The sequence below is a fragment of the Oncorhynchus mykiss genome, chromosome 30 (assembly GCF_013265735.2).
Source record: "Oncorhynchus mykiss isolate Arlee chromosome 30, USDA_OmykA_1.1, whole genome shotgun sequence".
NCBI classification, from domain to species: domain Eukaryota; kingdom Metazoa; phylum Chordata; class Actinopteri; order Salmoniformes; family Salmonidae; genus Oncorhynchus; species Oncorhynchus mykiss.
In genome coordinates, this window is record NC_050570.1 from 16,148,921 (window position 1) to 16,168,044 (window position 19,124).

A 19,124-nucleotide genomic window follows, 5' to 3' on the forward strand; every position below is an offset into this window, starting at 1 on the left:
TGGGGACCCATGCCCTCTTCACAACTGTCTTGGTATGTTTGGACTATGATAGTTTGTTGGTGATGTGGACACCAAGGAACTTGAAATTCTCAACCCGCCCCACTACAGCCCCGTCAATGGGGGCCTTTTCCTGTAGTCCACGATCAGCTCGTTTGTCTTGCTCACATTGAGGGAGATGTTGTTGTCCTAGCACCACACTGCCAGTTCTCTGACCTCCTCCCTATAGGCCGTCTCATATTCTTTTGCAGAGGGAGGTGTTTAGTCCCAGTCCTTAGCTTAGTGATGAGCTTCGTGGGCACTATGGTGTTGAACGCTGAGCTGTAGTCATAGGTGTTCCTTTTGTCCAGGTGAGAAAGGGCAGTGTGGAGTGCAATTGAGATGGCGTCATCTGTGGATCTGTTGGGGCAGTATGCAAATTGGAGTGAGTCTAGGGTGTCCGGGAGGATGCTGTTGATGTGAGCCATGACCAGCCTTTCAAAGCACTTCATGGCTACCGACGTGAGTGCCACGGGGCAGTAATCATTTAGGCAGGTTAACTTCACTTCCTTGGGCACAAGGACTATGGTGGTCTGCTTGAAACATGTAGGTATTACAGACTCGGTCAGGGAGAGGTTGAAAATGTCAGTGAAGACACTTGACAGTTGGTCCGTGCATGCTTTGAGAACACGTCCTGGTAATCCGTCTGGCCCAGCTGTGAATGTGAATGTTGACCTGTTTAAAGGTTTTGCTCACATCGGCTACCGAGAGCGTTATCACACAGTCATCAAGGACAGCTGGAGGTCTCGTGCATGCTTCAGTGTTAATTGCCTCGAAGCGAGCATAAAAGGCATTTAGCTCATCTGGTAGGCTGGCGTCACTGGGAAGCTCGCGTCTGAGTTTCCATTTCCGTAACAGTTTTCAAGCCCTGCCACATCCGACGAGCATCAGAGCCGGTGTAATAGGAATCCATCTTAATCCTGTATTGACGTTTTGCTTGTTAGATGGTTCGTCTGAGGGCATAGCCGGATTTCTTATAAGCGTTTGGATTAGTCTCCCGCTCCTTGAAAACGGCAGCTCAAGCATTTAGCTCGATGCGGATGTTGCCTGTAATCCATGGCTTCTGGTTTGGATATTTACGTACAGTCACTGTGGGGACAACATCATCGATGCACTTATTGATGAAGCCGATGACTGAGGTGGTGTACTCCTCAATGCCACTGGATGAATCCCGGAACATATTCCAGTCTGTGCTAGCAAGACAGTCCTTAAGTGTAGCATCCCCGTCATCTGGCCACTTCCGTATTGAGCGAGTCACTGGTACTTCCTGCTTTAGTTTTTGCTTGTAAGCAGGAATCAGGAGGATAGAATTGTGGTCAGATTTGCCAAATGGAGTGCGGGGGAGAGCTTTGTATGCATCTCTGTGTGTGGAGTAAAGGTGGTCTAGGATTTTTTTCCCCTCTGGTTGCACATGTGACATGCTGGTAAAAATTTGCATTAAAGTCCCTGGCCACCAGGAGCACCACTTCTGGGAGAGCATTTTCTTTGCTTATGGCCTTATAGAGTTGGTTGAGAGCGGTCTTAGTGCCAGCTTCGTTCTGTGGTGGTAAATAGACGGCTACGAATAATACAGATGAGAACTCTCTTTGTTGATAGTGTGGTCCACAGCTTATCATAAGGTACTCTACCTCAGGTGAGCAATACCTTGAGACTTCTTTAATATTAGACATTGCGCACTAGCTGTAATTGACAAATAGACACACACCCTCACCCCACCAGAGGTAGCGTCTCTGTTCTGCCAGTGCATGGAAAATCCCACTAGCTCTATATTGTCTGTATCTTCGTTCAGCCACATCTCTGTGAAACATAAGATGTTAGATGTTACAGTTTTTAATGTCCCGTTGGTAGAATAATCTTCATTGTAGGTCATGAATTTTATTTTCCAATGATTGCAAGTTAGCAAGAAGAAAGGATGGCAGTGGGAGTTTACTCGCTAGCCTCCGGATTCTCAGAAGGCTGCCCGATCTGCGGCCCCTTTTCTGGCCTTTTTTTCTTCACTCAAAAGGCGTGGATCTAGGCCTGTTCCAATGAAAGCAGGAAATACTTCTCCTCGGACTCGTTAAAGGAAAACATTTCTTCCAATCCGCGGTGAGTAATCGCTTTTCTGATGTCCAAAAGTTATTTTCGGTCATAAGAAATGGTAGCAGCAACATTATGTACACAATAGTTTTAAAAATACGTAAAAAAAATAAAAAATAGCACAATCGGTTGGGAGAATGTAAAATGTCAGCCATGATCTTCGACGCCAGGATACTATGAGCAACAACAGCACTATAGTCTTCAAAGGGAGCCAAGCCACCATCTGTGGCCTTCCACTAAGGATGTGAGAGTTGCTGGGAGTAGTAACTGAATAGGGAGAATCCCATCAAAGAGGATACCTCATGCCTCTATAACCGGTGTGAAATTGCTAGCTAGTTAGGAGCGTTTCAATCGGTGACATCACTCGCTCTGAGACCTGGAAGTAGTTGTTTCCCTTGCTCTGCAAGGCTTTTGTGGAGCGATAGGTAACGATGCTTCGAAGGTGACTGTTGTTGATGTATGCAGAGGGTCCCTGGTTCAAGCCCAGATTGGGGCGAGTAGAAGGACAGAAACAATGCTGTTACACCTCCTCCCTTCCCTCCACTCCCTCCCTCTACCACCAACCTTGTCTATCTCTCTCCCTCCCTCTACCACCAACCTTCTCTATCTCTCTACCTCCCTCTCTATATCTGCTTTGGGACTCCCAACCAACAGTGCCAGGTCCTGGGGATTAGTAATAACTTCTCCCAGGGACAAAAGAAAACCAGTCTGTCTCATTGTGTCTGTCTGTGGCCCCTGACCTCTGTGGTGCCTGCCTAGTGCCTACCTCTGGGCCGCAGTAAGGTCTTCCATTGACTATCTCCGGTGATGCATAGAGTGGGCTGCCACAGAAAGTCTGCAGCAGTTTGTCCTTGTGGTAGAGGTTGGACAGTCCAAAGTCAGCAATCTGGCGGGAGACAGGGACACATCGAGGTTTGGTAAAACATCATAACAAATGTCATTAAAAGTATCATGGCATTAACATGGTTACAGATTCTAAAAAAGAAAGTTGGTTAGTAGTGCCTCCATATCTAAATAGCACTCAAAGTTACAGACTGTTTCACAATTACAGATTCAAAGGTTACAATGTACGGACAAGAGTCTGCAGAGTTGAATAAAAGTTGACTATTTCTTACCTTAATGTTACAGTTTTCATCCAGTAGCACATTTTCCAGTTTCAAATCCCTGTGCACCACCCCATTCTGTAAAAGACAAACAGTCCATCCGTTGGCTCTAGAAGAAAAATCACCAGACCGATTGCCGGGCTGTACAGTAGGGGAGCGTTCATTCACTATTCGTTCGTTCGCTTGATGGCGGTGAGGTGAGAACAAACTCCAGTGTTGTTCTCAAGGGATATAGTTAGAGTGGGCCAATTGGTCTAGTAGGTTTAATTGCCCTGCCTGGCCCTCTATCATCTGCGTGTTGACATCTGTAGAGATTTCCCTCTAACTCACCTCACATAAATAAGAGCCTATAATGATGGACCAGGATAATTTAGTGCCAGTCAAAAGTTTGGACACACCTACTCATTCAAGGGTTTTTCTCAATTTTGACTATTTTCTACATTGTAGAATAATAGTGAAGACATCAGAGCTATGAAATAAAACATGGAATGGAATCATGTAGTAACCATAAAAGTGTTAAACAAATCTAAATATATTTTAGATGAGATTATTCAAAGTAGCCATCCTTTGCCTTTATGCCAGCTTTGCACACTCTTGGCATTCTCTCAACCAACTTCATGATGTAGTCACTTGGAATATATTTCAATGAACAGGGGTGCCTGGTTCAAAGTTAATTTGTGTCATTTCTTTCCTTCTTAATGCGTTTGAGACAATCAGTTGTGTTAAGGTAGGCGTGGTATACAGAAGATAGCCGTATTTGGTGAAAGACCAAGCAAGAACAGTTCAAATGAGCGAAGATAAATGACAGTACATCATTATTGTAAGACATCAAGGTCAGTCAATCCAGAAAATGTCAAGAACTTTTAACGTTTCTTCAAGTGCAGTCGCAAAAACCACCATGCACTATGATGAAATTGGATCTCATGAGGACTGCCACAGGAAAGGAAGACCAAGAGTTACCTCTGCTGCAGAGGATAAGAGGATGAGTTCAATTGAATTAACTGCATCTCAGATTGCAGCCCGAATAAATGCTTCACAGAGTTCAAGTAGCAGACATCTCAACATCAACTGTTCAGAGGAGACTGCGTGAATCAGGCCTTCATGGTTGAATTGCTGCAAAAAAACACTAAATGACACCAATAAGAAGAGACTTGATTGGGCCAAGAAAAAAAGCAATGGACATTAGACCGGTGAAAATCTGTATTTTGGTCTGATGAGTCCACATTTGAGATTTTTGGTTCCAACCGCAGTGTCTTTGTGAGACGCAGAGTAGGTGAAAGTATGATCTCCGCATGTGTGGCTCCCACCATGAAGCATGGAGGAGGAGGTGTGATAGTGTGGGGGTGCTTTGCTGATGACACTGGACACTTTTTCAACAGGACAATGACCCAAAACACAGCTCCAGGCTGTGTAAGGGCTATTTGACCAAGGAGAGTGACGGAGTGCTGCATCAGATGACCTGGCCTCCACAATCACCCGACCTCAACCCAAATGAGATGGATTGGGATGAGTTGGACTGCACAGTGAAGGAAAAGCAGCCAACAAGTGTTCAGCACATGTGGGAACTCATTCAAGACTGTTGGAAAATAATTCCTCATGAAGCTGGTTGAGAGAATGCCAAGAGTGTGCAAAGCTGTCATCAATGCAAAAAGTGGCTACATTGAAGAATCTAAAATATAAAATCTATTTTGATTTATTTAACACTTTTTTAGTTACTACATGATTCCATATGTGTTATTTCATAGTTCTGATGTCTTCACTGTTATTCTACAATGTTAAAAATTAAGAAAAACCCTTGAATGAGTAGGTGTGTCCAAACGTTTGACTGGTAATGTATCTTCTCACAAAAAAAGCAACTATGTTGTTTAGTGGCACTTTCAATGCATGCATTAACATGTGGTATACACACAGCAACAGGAAACACAAGCAGCCATTTCAGGTCTGGAAGTGATGGGGTGACTTCACTACAGCTGTAACCCCCGGGCCTACACTGTACTGTGCGTCTCCAATTGGTTAGGATGTGATAGGGAACACATGTTCACATGCTTACAAACGGAGGTTATAAAATGAGGTGGGTCTAATCAGCACTCTCACAGTACACCTGCTTCCTATGTCAGTCAACCACACTATATCACCCCACTACCCTACACCATGGTACTCCACCCCTCAGTGCGGTTGCCCCTAGAGGCTCATCCCTACGCGTTGGCTGTGTGTCTGGTGCTCCCCCTTATGCTGGGACGATGACATCATCCCATCCCAGCTGTAGAGATGATGACTAGTGGGGAGCCCACCCAAACATCCCCCATCCCTGGGAGACCATGGTTTAATGAGGGAGAAGAGAGGGGTGGGCTAGGATCCATGTTATGGCGGGAGGGAGGGGGGGTGTCCTGGGGGAGCTATGAGGGGATCCAGGGATATGGAGTCATGACAACAGATGAGCAGGGACTGTGTGCACGATGGACAACACTGGTTTGTGTTAAGTCCCTTACAGTCCTCCTTAACACCAAGAGGCCACTAAAAGCATAGCTCATACTGCAGACTTCTTCTCTATGTGAAGAATATATACAGTTATAGTCATAAGGTTACGATATTTTGCGCTGCATCTGATTAGCAGAAATGTGTGGGTGTGTTTTTCGTGCACGTGTGCACGTTTCTCTGGAGAATTTTACCTTGTGACAGTGGTGCACGGCAGAGACTATCTGCCTGAAGAAGTGTCGCGTCTCTCTCTCGCTCAGGCGCCGGCGCTCACTGATATAGTCATACAGCTCACCCTTACTGGCATACTCCATCACGATCACGATCTTGTCCTTGTTCTCAAACACTGGAGGAGAATGGACACACAGTTAGAATGGACAAACAATTAGTGTGGACAAACAGTTAGCAACCATTTGTTTCACAGCAGAGGTTTCATCATAAACCATTCAGGAAGAGAAACAACTAACTTCATAGTTTCAGTGGACAGTATTATGTTGAATAAATGAGAAGAGTACCCCTCCCAGTTTCAGAGCCAACTGGCTGCATTCACACTCTCTCTGCACTGCTTCTATGATTACATTACATCACCAATCCCACCTCATGTGTCTGGCTTGAGTCTTAGCAACACAACTGGGAGGGAGGGGGTGGGGGGAGTGTTTTAGTAACACCCAAACCCCTTGGAGAGGAGAAGGCAAAGAGAGAGCGAGAGGGAGAGAGGGAGGGAGAGAGCGAGGGAAAAGAAGAGAAGAGAAAAGCATGGTGTCATCCTGACCTGGACAGTAAATCAACATCTCATCATGTCACTAACTTTCACCAGTCTCATTTAAATTTCAGGTTGTAATGCAGCAAAATAGGGAAAACGTCAAGGGGGATGAATACTTTTGCAAGGCACTGTATGTTGATATGCTTCAGTTTGCTGCCATATGACTGGTTTCACATTTGTCTCCAGCGATCATAAGGTAAAATAATTCAAACAATTGTCATTTATATTTACAATTCTTATCAATAGCTCTTATTAACTTGTAAATTACAGTGCATGGAGAATGGTGTTATTTCTATCGGAACAAAGAAAGTCGTTTCTGTTTCACTTGGAACCGACCGTTCGTTGGACCTTATTCATTGTTTCATCGTGCATAAAGGTGGTGGAATTACGAGGGAATTAAGTTAAGGTCAGAATACGGCCTATCTGTAGACACACCTCTGCCCCACCTTCCTTTCTGTTATCTCCACCCCAAAATAATAGCTGGCTGAAACATTTATTACTTCATGCCTAAGTTCAAGGTCAGAGTACGCATAGAGAGAAAAGTACATAAAAATTGAATTAAGTTCCATTTACGCGTGCATTACTTGGGTAAGAGATAGGAACGCCTTATAGACTAGACACAGGACAACCTGTCCTGTACTGTTCCACTATCTATCTAGCCTCCAATGTATCATTTCGCCTACTGCCAGGGCATGTTGCTGACCCATCAGCAGTGCATCATATGGGGGAAATGAGAACTGTTAGTCAGGCGGAGAGAGAGGGGATGATGACACAACCATTGGCCATGTTCTTCTTATTGTCAGTGTATTTTCCCACACTACAGGGGCTCCAGGGGTGAAGGCCAACTCTCTGCACCCATGAGTGAGCACCTCCACAGGCCCACCCATCCCCTCTCCTCTCCTCCCACCCTCCCCTCCCTTTCAGAGAATAATCCTGTGGTAGAAACATGTTGATGTTGATTGATGGCAACAATCCCTGATTGTGACTGCTCCGCTGGGCAGGGCAGGCAGCACGGGAACCGGGCCAGCCGACCTGGGGGTTGGTTCTGATTGGCCGACGGAGCCGTGACCCAGGACGACCCTTCCGGCGATCCGTGGTGGGGGTCCGTTTGAGAGCCCAGTGTGGGCACTCGTTACCTCTGACCCCTGCCCCTCGTGCCCCCCTCCCCCATGATTCACTGGGGTAATTACCTGGCTTACATAATGGGGTGCCCTCTCTGTCCATCACTCATTCGGTCTTTGTTCAATGGGCCAGCAGGCCTCAGATCACACTAATTAGCACCCATTGTCCCAATGCCCTGCTCTGCTATCTGCTGGGTCCACTAGGCTAGGCCTCTGAGCTGTTAACATGGGGAGGGGGTTGCTAATCACTGTCTTAGCAGAGTTAGATAGAGGACAATGAAGTTATTAAGAAGCAGCTTTTATGTAAAAAAATAAGAATTACTATATTTTAACATAAAAGCTAAAAAAAACACCCTGATAGTGTGTTAATGTCTGAATTGAGGCCTTTAACATAAACATTTAGGAGCCATTTTTACACCTTTCCTACGCACTTATCAGTACTTACCTGATTCAGTTGTGTAATGCGCTCTGCAGGTGTGGCTACCTTGCACACACTGAATAAATTGCATTAAACTGCTGAAACCCCTCCCACTTGCTGGCCAACAGATTTTCTTGTGGAGTTTTCATTCAATAGGGTTTTCAGTACATTTATCTTAAGACATCCCTTTAAATATGGTGTACATTTTAGCTTCAATTTTGTCAACAGACTCACTAGAATACAGTGCCTTGCAAAAGTATTCATCCCCCTTGACGTTTTTTCTATTTTGTTGCATTACTACCTGAAATTTAAATTGATTTTTAATTTGGATTCCATGTAATGGACATACACAAAATAGTGCAAATTGGTGAAGTGAAATTTAAAAAATAACTTGTTTCCAAAAATTCTAAAAAATAAAAAATTGAAAAGTGGTGCGTGCATATGTGTTTGCTATGAAGCCCCTAAATAAGACCTGGTGCAAACAATTACCTTCAGAAGTCACATAATAAGTTAAATAAAGTCCATCTGTGTGCAATCTAAGTGTCACATGATCTCAGTGTATATACACCTGTTCTGAAAGGCCCCAGAGTCTGCAACACCACCAAGCAAGGGGCACCACCAAGCAAGCGGCACCATGAAGGCCAAGGAGCTCTCCAAACAGGTCAGGGACAAGTTGTGGAGAAGTACAGATCAGGGTTGGGTTATAAAAAAATATCCAAAACTTTGAACATCCCACAGGGCACTATTAATTCCAATTATAAAAAATGGAAAGAATTGGGCACCACAACAAACCTGCCAAGATAGGGCCACCTACCAAAACTCACAGACCAGGCAAGGAGGGCATTAATCAGAGAGGCAACAAAGAGACCAAAGATAACCCTAAAGGAGCTGCAAAGCTCCACAGCCGAGATTAGAGTATCTGTCCATAGGACCACTTTAAGCGATACACTCCACAGAGATGGGTTGTATGGAAGAGTGGCCAGAAAAATAGCCATTGTTTAAAGAAAAAAGGCATGTGGGTGACTCCCCAAACATATGGAAGAAGGTACTCTGGTCAGATGAGACTAAAATGTAGCTTTTTGGCCATCAAGGAAAACGCTATGTAAGGTGCAAACCCAACACCTCTCATCACCCCGAGAACACCATTCCCACAGTGAAGGATGGTGGTGGCAGCATCATGCTGTGGGGATGTTTTTCATTGGCAGGGACTGGGAAACTGGTCAGAATTGAAGAAATGATGGATGGCACTAAATACAAGGAAATTCTTGAGGGAAACCTGTTTCAGTCTTCAAGAGATTTGAGACTGGGACAGAGGTTCACCTTCCAGCAGGACAATGACCCTAAGCATACTGCTAAAGCAACACTCAAGTGGTTTAATGGGAAACATTTAAATATCTTGGAATGGCCTAGTCAAATCCCAGACCTCAATCCAATTGAGAATCTGTAGTATGACTTAAAGATTGCTGTATACCAGCGGAACCCGTCCAACTTGAAGGAGCTGGAGCAGTTTTGCCTTGAAGAATGGGAAAAAAATCCCAGTGGCTAGATGTGCCAAGCTTATAGAGACATGCCCCAGCTGTAATTGCTGCTAAAGGTGGCTCTACAAAATATTGACTTTGGGGGGGGGGGGGGGGTGAATAGTTCTGAACGCTCAAGTTTTCAGTTTTTTGTGTTATTTCTTGTTTGTTTCACAATAAAACATATTTTGCATCTTCAAAGTGGTAAGCATGTTGTGTAAATCAAATGATACAAACCCCCCCAAAATAGGAAAAATGCCAAGGGGGTGAATACTTTCGTCAGCCACTGTATATGGAGAGAACGTTGAGAATATTAGGAATCAATGAAAGAAACCATCTAAATATATCCATATTTGTCTCTGTTTCAGAACCAATTTGTAGATAAAAAATACTCTGATCTTGTAGATTATTTAGGGTTAGGAAAGTGTTTATTAATCATAAAAAAACAGGTTTGGAGAGCATTTACACTAGACAGAAAGAAAACGGTGATTTGAATCATTCTGAAAACTGCCACATTCAGTTCTTCAACCCATGTTAATGTTGGAAGATTAGTGTACAACAGTAGGCTATACTATTGATCGCACTAAGCATGAAACTGTGTGATGAAATGGTCAAGTATTGCGCCGTGCGTCAGGTTCAAACTATTACGGCTTGGTCTGCTCCATAATGATTTAATTAGCTTATGTAGCACATGGAGATGTGTGAAGCTTACGCCTCAGCACAAAATGTCGCCACTTGCACCAGCGAATAGCTAGCTTTTCGTGTGGCGTCGACTGGTAAGACGCTTCAGGAGGGCGGTCATGTGTGCTAGCAAGGCAGAGATCCCGAGTTTGTGTCAGGTATGGGCCGAATCGGGAGGAAGAGGTACTCACAAAGCAAGCAGTGTGACGTCCTTTACACCTACATCTTCAAAAAATATGATGAACTGTTACTAATAATCCTCAGCAACAACCACACGGCCATGACAGCGTTTAGAGAGAAAGCAAATGAAGGTAAACTAAACAATATAATTAAATGGAAAGATAATTTAGGCAATACCAACTGTAGGAACTAACAGTAAATTGTCAGTTGAATATGTGTGGTTATTAGGTCTACTGACAGTCGATACTGATAGTGGCTAATAAACATCCTCTCAATGTCAACTGCGTTTACTTTCAGCAAACTTAACATGTGTAAATATTTGTATGAACATAACAAGATTCAACAACTGAGACATAAAGTGAACAAGTTACACAGACATGTGACTAACAGAAATTGAATAATGTGTCCCTGAACAAAGGGGGGGTCAAAATCAAAAGTAACCACTAGCTGCATTAAGTACTGTGAGCCGCCTAAGACAGCGCCTCCTTGCAGCATGCCTAAGGCACGTTCACGCAGATGAGCAGGGACTCGCCACTGCGAGGACAACCAGCTGTCCGTCCTGTCTCCCTGTAGCGCTGTCTTAGGCATCTTAGGCACAGTATGGATATTGCAATTTATTGCCCTGGCCACATCTGCAGTCCTCATGCCTCCTTGCAGCATGCCTAAGGCATGTTCACGCAGATGAGCAGGGACCCCGGGCATCTTTCTTTTGATGCTTTCAGAGTCAGTAGAAAGGCCTCTTTAGTGTCCTAAGTTTTAATAACTGTGACCTTAATTGCCTACCGCCTGTAAGCCCCTCTCTTCCACCAAGGCACCTGCAAGTTCCTAGACATTTCTGGGGGGATGGCCCTAGCCCTCACCCTCCTATCCAACAGGTCCCAGACGTGCTCAATGGGATTGAGATCCGGGCTCTTCGCTGGCCATGGCAGAACACTGACATTCCTGTCTTGCAGGAAATCACGCATAGAACGAGCAGTATGGCTGGTGACATTGTCATGCTGAAGGGTCATGTCAGGATGAGCCTGCAGGAAGGGTACCACATCAGGGAGGAGGATGTCTTCCCTGTAACGCACAGCATTGAGATTGCCTGCAATGACAACAAGCTCAGCTTGATGATGCTGTGACACACCGCCCCAGACCATGACGGACCTTCCACCTCCAAATAAATCCCGCTCCAGAGTACAGGCCTCGGTGTAACGCTCATTCCTTCGACGATAAACGCGAATCCGACCATCACCCCTGGTGAGACAAAACCGCGACTTGTCAGTGAAGAGCACTTTTTGCCAGTCCTTTCTGGTCCAGCGACGGTGGGTTTGTGCCCATAAGCGATGTTGTTGCCGGTGATGTCTGGTGAGGACCTGCCTTACAACAGGCCTACAAGCCCTTAGTCTAGCTTCTCTCAGCCTATTGCAGACAGTCTGAGCACTGATGGATGGATTGTGCGTTCCTGGTGTAATCCGGGCAGTTGTTGTTGCCATCCTGTACTTGTCCCACAGGTGTGATGTTCGGATGCACTGATCCTGTGCAGGTGTTGTTACACGTGGTCTGCCACTGCGAGGGCAATCAGCTGTCCGTCCTGTCTCCCTGTAGCGCTGTCTTAGGCGTCTAACATTACGGACATTGCAATTTATTGCCCTGGCCACATCTGCAGTCCTCATGCCTCCTTGCAGCATGCCTAAGGCACGTTCACGCAGATGATCAGGGACCCTGGGCATCTTTCTTTTGGTGTTTTTCAGAGTCAGAAGAAAGGCCTCTTTAGTGTCCTAAGTTTTAATAACTGTGACCTTAATTGCCTACCGTCTGTAAGCTGTTCGTATCTTAACGACCAGGTCCATGTTCATTAATTGTTCATGGTTCATTGAACAAGCATGGGAAACAGTGTTTAAACCCTTTACAATGAAGATTTGAGAAGTTATTTGGATAATTTTGACAAATTATCTTTGAAAGACAGGGTCCTGAAAAAGGGTGTTTCTTTTTTTGCTGAGTTTATTTAACATGATAAAAATAGGAAACTGAGTAAGTTGGGGTAAACTATAATTAAGACATTCGAGAGTGCAAGTTAAAAGGACTTACAATTTTAATTCGGCATAATGGCACAGCATTTCATAAACCTTACTGTGGGAAAGTTGATATGTTGATATGCTTCAGTTTACTGCCCTATGCCTAGTTTCACATTTGTCTCCAGTGATAAGGTAAAATAGATATAAACAAGTGTCATATATATTTACAATTCCCTTATCCAAACAGATTACACATTTACCTCTTATCATGTTGTAAATTACAGTGCATGGAGAATGGTGTTATTTATATGGGGAAAAATTAAGTAGACGCTTTTTCCACTTACATGCTTAAGTTCAAGTTCAGAATACGTGTATAGAGAAAAGTGCATTAAAAAAGAATTACATTCTAACTACGAGTGCTTAATTCAGGTCAGAATTCCCCCATTAGTGTTTTGTCTTATATTTTACATGGAGGGATAGTGACAGCACTCATAATGCAGTGCTTTTTCCATTCAAACCAGAAAATGAGTGGGAGGATGGGTACCCCCTCTAAAATCTATCCTTTCTCAAAGTCCTGTCTTCTCTAACCCAGAGGGGGGTCCTTATCCCTGTCATGCCAGGCTTGTTTTACAGCCTATAAGTGTGCTGGGGGCAAATAGCATTACACAATACACTACACAAATAGATGACGTGAATACCATTTAAACTGAATGAACCAAATTGACTTTCAGGAAGACCTCTCTGGAAAATGTTCATTTAAAATCCAGTTATGAGGTTTTGAATTGTGCTGGAAGTGACAAGCAAATGTGCTTTAAATGCTCACAGGTCTGCTGATCGATGCAGAATGGATGCAGAGCAAGAAAATCTCAGCGTTGCACATCTGGTTCAGCTTTGTTCCACACAAGCAGTTATCTGTTGACACGGGTGTTGCCGGATACACATACTGTATGGGCCTATACATTTGCAACACTTTCTGGGCAGGGGCCAGCCCACAACAGTAACCACTGGTTAAAGAGAAACACCAGAAATCAGGCAACCTCTGCAAAAAAATCGACCAGCAATGGTTGGTAGCAGACAGAGGGGCAGGCTGCACTTAACGCATAGGAGGGGGCAGCACCCCAACTCCTTAAAGGCCAGTTTATAAAAGGGAACAGCACCCCAACTCCTTATAGGCTAGTATGTAAAAGGGAGCAGCACCCCAACTCCTTATAGGCTAGTTTATAAGAAGGTGCAGCACCCCAACGCCTTATAGGCTAGTATGTAAAAGGGAGCAGCACCCCAACTCCTTATAGGCTAGTTATAAGAGGAAGCAGCACCCCAACTCCTTATAGGCTAGTATGTAAAAGGGAGCAGCATCCCAACTCCTTATAGGCTAGTATGTAAAAGGGAGCAGCACCCCAACTCCTTATAGGCTAGTTTATAAGAGGGAGCAGAACCCCAACTCCTTAAAGGCCAGTTTATAAGAGGGAACAGCACCCCAACTCCTTATAGGCTAGTTTATAAGAGGGAACAGCACCCCAACTCCTTATAGGCTAGTTTATAAGAGGTAGCAGAACCCCAACTCCTTAAAGGCCAGTTTATAAGAGGGAACAGCACCCCAACTCCTTATAGGCTAGTTTATAAGAGGGAACAGCACCCCAACTCCTTATAGGCTAGTTTATAAGAGGGAACAGCACCCCAACTCCTTATAGGCTAGTTTATAAGAAGGCGCAGCACCCCAACTCCTTATAGGCTAGTATGTAAAAGGGAGCAGCATCCCAACTCCTTATAGGCTAGTTTATAGGAGTGTTCTCCTAATCAGCCTTTCAGACACATACAGTGCCTTGCGAAAGTATTCGTCCCCCTTGAACTTTGCGACCTTTTGCCACATTTCAGGCTTCAAACATAAAGATATAAAACTGTATTTTTTTGTGAAGAATCAACAACAAGTGGGACACAATCATGAAGTGGAACGACATTTATTGGATATTTCAAACTTTTTTAACAAATCAAAAACTTAAAAATTGGGCGTGCAAAATTATTCAGCCCCTTAAGTTAATACTTTGTAGCGCCACCTTTTGCTGCGATTACAGCTGTAAGTCGCTTGGGGTATGTCTCTATCAGTTTTGCACATCGAGAGACTGAATTTTTTTCCCATTCCTCCTTGCAAAACAGCTCGAGCTCAGTGAGGTTGGATGGAGAGCATTTGTGAACAGCAGTTTTCAGTTCTTTCCACAGATTCTCGATTGGATTCAGGTCTGGACCATTCTAACATCTGGATATGTTTATTTTTGAACCATTCCATTGTAGATTTTGCTTTATGTTTTGGATCATTGTCTTGTTGGAAGACAAATCTCCGTCCCAGTCTCAGGTCTTTTGCAGACTCCATCAGGTTTTCTTCCAGAATGGTCCTGTATTTGGCTCCATCCATCTTCCCATCAATTTTAACCATCTTCCCTGTCCCTGCTGAAGAAAAGCAGGCCCAAACCATGATGCTGCCACCACCATGTTTAACAGTGGGGATGGTGTGTTCAGGGTGATGAGCTGTGTTGCTTTTACGCCAAACATAACGTTTTGCATTGTTGCCAGAAAGTTCCATTTTGGTTTCATCTGACCAGAGCACCTTCTTCCACATGTTTGGTGTGTCTCCCAGGTGGCTTGTGGCAAACTTTAAACAACAGTTTTTATGGATATCTTTAAGAAATGGCTTTCTTCTTGCCACTCTTCCATAAAGGCCAGATTTGTGCAATATACGACTGATTGTTGTCCTATGGACAGTCTCCCACCTCAGCTGTAGATCTCTGCAGTTCATCCAGAGTGATCATGGGCCTCTTGGCTGCATCTCTGATCAGTCTTCTCCTTGTATGAGCTGAAAGTTTAGAGGGACGGCCAGGTCTTGGTAGATTTGCAGTGGTCTGATACTCCTTCCATTTCAATATTATCGCTTGCACAGTGCTCCTTGGGATGTTTAAAGCTTGGGAAATCTTTTTGTATCCAAATCCGGCTTTAAACTTCTTCACAACAGTATCTCGGACCTGCCTTGTGTGTTCCTTGTTCTTCATGATGCTCTCTGCGCTTTTAACGGACCTCTGAGACTATCACAGTGCAGGTGCATTTATACGAAGACTTGATTACACACAGGTGGATTGTATTTATCATCATTAGTCATTTAGGTCAACATTGGATCATTCAGAGATCCTCACTGAACTTCTGGAGAGAGTTTGCTGCACTGAAAGTAAAGGGGCTGAATCATTTTGCACACCCAATTGTTCAGTTTTTGATTTGTTAAAAAAGTTTGAAATATCCAATAAATGTCGTTCCACTTCATGATTGTGTCCCACTTGTTGTTCATTCTTCACAAAAAAATACAGTTTTATATCTTTATGTTTGAAGCCTGAAATGTGGCAAAAGGTCGCAAAGTTCAAGGGGGCCGAATACTTTCGCAAGGCACTGTACAAACTAAGTTGAACCATATCAACCACAACACTCACTGAAGACCGGCAAGTTGCCATGACAAATAGCACCGTTTGACTGTTTGTTGGGTCAATAAAGATTGACAGACTTTGAACCCAATCGAAGCAGTGTCATAAGTCAGCCTGTTTAAGTAGTGTTGTTAGATCAACAGTTCTGATGACGTGGGATATAAAAACAGACACTAGATCTGATTTACCGCATCTATGTGCTTTAGGTTCAACTGCCCTTTGAGATGGAGGTTCATTTGTGGGTCAAACTGGTGATGGAAATTGTAAGGTAACCCACCTCCATCAACATCCTCTGTAAATCACACTTCCCCTCTCAAACTGAGATGTGGGGTCGAACCAAAAGAGCAGATATGCAGATATATACACAATATGAGTGAAGCCTTTGACTTTTGGAGGGTTGTCTAGTGCAGGGTTTCCTACATTTTTGACTCAGGTCCCCCTTCCAATATTGGGGAAAATATCGTGCCCTCATTGCTCGTGCGCGCAACGTCTTTTTCTATGGGCACAAGCACTGTTCATGACACAAACTGTTCACACCCCTCTTGTTGGCAGAGGTTTCTTGCAATTCTATACATTTTGCAATGTCTAATGCTAATGTGTATTCATGTGATATTTGAGTGACTCAAACATTAAAACAAAATCTATGGGTTAAAAAACCTAGCAAAAAACGCTAGCTGACATGGGCTAGTTGATCTGGACATTTCTGACAAGTTATAAATAGCTCTCTAAGGTCTGCAATGACTGACATGACAAGAGGAACTGATGATGCACTACCCAAATTAGAAATTGCACCTTGTGCATTCTACTATCACTACTTTCAAGAGTATGTTGAAAGCCGGACTGAGTTCCTGAAAACATATATAAAATAATAATAATAATTACAGTTTGGGAACAGTTTGGGAACCACTGGTCTAGTGGGACAGATATACTATATGCGGAGGAGGCTTTAGCGTGAGCTAAGGGCCTCTCCTCCCTGTCCATATCTATGGAGTCTGGCTCAGGGTTAGTGGGGTGGGGTTAGCCTCCTCTCTCTCTCCCCCTCTCCTCCCTGTGCATATCTGTGGAGTCTGGCTCAGGGTTAGTGGGGTGGGGTTAGCCTCCTCTCTCTCTCCCTCTCTCTCCCCCTCTCCTCCCTGTGCATATCTGTGGAGTTAGACTCAGGGTTAGCCTCCTCTCTCCCGCTCTCCCTGTCCATAACTGTGGAGTCAGACTCAAGGTTAGCAGGGTAGAGTTAGTCTCCTCTCTCTCCCTCTACTGCCCTCAGCCTCAGTCTGGCTCCCAGCTGGAGATCTCTCTAAGTACCAGCATATGTCTGGCCCTGAGATCAAGACCAGGGAAGACATAAGAAGAGGCCTCTCATGTGGGAGAGAGAGGCAAACCTCACGGACACCCCCCTGACACACACACACACACATACACACGTGAACGTGCACACACATACACTCTATGAAAGACAAAGAGGAAAAGATAAGTAACATCCAAAAGCTGAGGTCCGATCTTATTATGACATCCGCTTGTCATAACATGATAGTCCTACAGCGGGACGAGGCAAGAGAGAGTGAATTGGTGTGTGTGTGTGTGTGTGTGTGTGTGTGTGTGTGTGTGTGGACAGAGACCCACCTTCATTAATAGAGATGATGTGGGGGTGTTTTAGGGATGACATGATCTCTATCTCCCTGCGGATGTGAACCATATCCTGATCATCCTTGATCTTCTCCTTCCGGATGGACTTGATAGCCACCTGAGGACAGAGAGGACAGACACGTGTTCTGGTCAGTTAAAGTGGACTAACAATCACATGGATACAAGTATGACAAAATGACTAGTGCGGTAAGTCAATCAAAATCAGCAATACCTCCAAACTGATTGTGATGATGAACCAACTCAGGTGAGTCAACACACCCACACAGCAAATCACAGACAACGAATCACAGTGATCGCACATCAGCAAACACGTTTGGACAGCCAGGGAATGAAGAACACTCTGTTGACCATTGCAAAATGTCTTACATAACATAATCTAAATGAATACCCCCTGAACCTCCTCAACCACATAACCCTCCTCCCCAGAGCCCTATAGTGACCTGCCCACTGTGACCTCTGACCTCTATTCTCCCATTTATCCAGTCCACACAAACAGGAGGGGGTCAATTGACTGAGAGACACCGAGACTCAGTCATCACAGTCATCACAGGCTCTTGCCGTGTAATTTACTGTCTCTTTAGAGGAGAAAATGAAGGTGCTCTCTGAGGAAAAACAACTTGGCACGTGGTGCAGTAATGGAGGACTCCTTTGTAGTGTGTTCACCCTGGTATTATCAGACAGCTTGGTCTCTCAAGTCTGTGATGTGTGTGTGTGTGTGTGTGTGTGTGTGTGTGTGTGTGTGTGTGTGTGTGTGTGTGTGTGTGTGTGTGTGTGGAGCGGGGCGGGGGCAACTCCCCCTAACCTGACCCCAGTCTTATGGATATATCAGGTAGCACATCAAGAAGAATAGGGGGTTTCTGTGCTGTGGGTTTCCATGGCAACTGCAACTCCTGGCAGTGTATGTGTGTGTTCCAGCAGGGGAATTGGATTGATGAGCGAGCTGAACCTTCTTAACTTGTCCATGAAGACACTACGAGTGATTCTGGCAAACAGATGGTGTTGATTTATACCATACCTCTCACAAACACTTACACACATCGTACAGTGTGTAGGCCTACATCTACATCAGAGAGCTAATAATATTAATATCATCATATAATATAAACTCCACTAGGGCTGACCCCATTTAGTCCACAGGTCAAATTTTGTGGACTAATCCATTGTGGAGGCCAGGGGATAACACAACAGTATCACCAATAGTACATCTACCGGTAATTACCATCATTTCTAATCTACATTGTTTGTTTACCGTAATTTGCGTTAATGCATTCAATCTATTATTATTACAGTCTTACCGTTGTCATTGTCGAAGTGGACATCTTGTTAGCAGAGCGCACAACCCGGGCTACACTTGTGAGAAAAAGTGGCCTGCGCGCAATTGTAGTCTTATAAATTGTGCCCATTTGGGGATCTGATAGTTTTTTGATTGTCCTAACTCAACACCACTAATGAGCGCTGGAGATTCTCAAAGTCATTTCTTCTTCACCTCAAACAGCAAGTAAACAAAGTCTGTTTTTACATCATTTCAGAATGACAATAGTTCCTCAATGTAGCCTATTTGAAAAATCTTTCCAGCTCTCTCCCTTTCGATAACCACTCAGCATGAAAGGGGAAAAAAATGTAATGCTCTGATCTGGTGGAAACGA

General features: G+C 44.3%; 1 protein-coding gene across 1 annotated transcript in view; it reads right to left on the bottom strand.

Annotated features, from left to right (window-relative positions):
• LOC110521416 (NUAK family SNF1-like kinase 1) overlaps nt 1-19,124 on the bottom strand; it is a 37,826-nt gene that overhangs the window by 11,201 nt on the left and 7,501 nt on the right. The window contains exons 2-5 of the mRNA XM_021598948.2: nt 17,455-17,575; nt 5,888-6,039; nt 3,231-3,296; nt 2,882-3,001 (exon numbers count right to left, since the gene is read on the bottom strand). Of these exons, the coding sequence (XP_021454623.2) occupies nt 2,882-3,001; nt 3,231-3,296; nt 5,888-6,039; nt 17,455-17,575 (459 nt within the window). The remainder of the gene's footprint in view (nt 1-2,881; nt 3,002-3,230; nt 3,297-5,887; nt 6,040-17,454; nt 17,576-19,124) is intronic.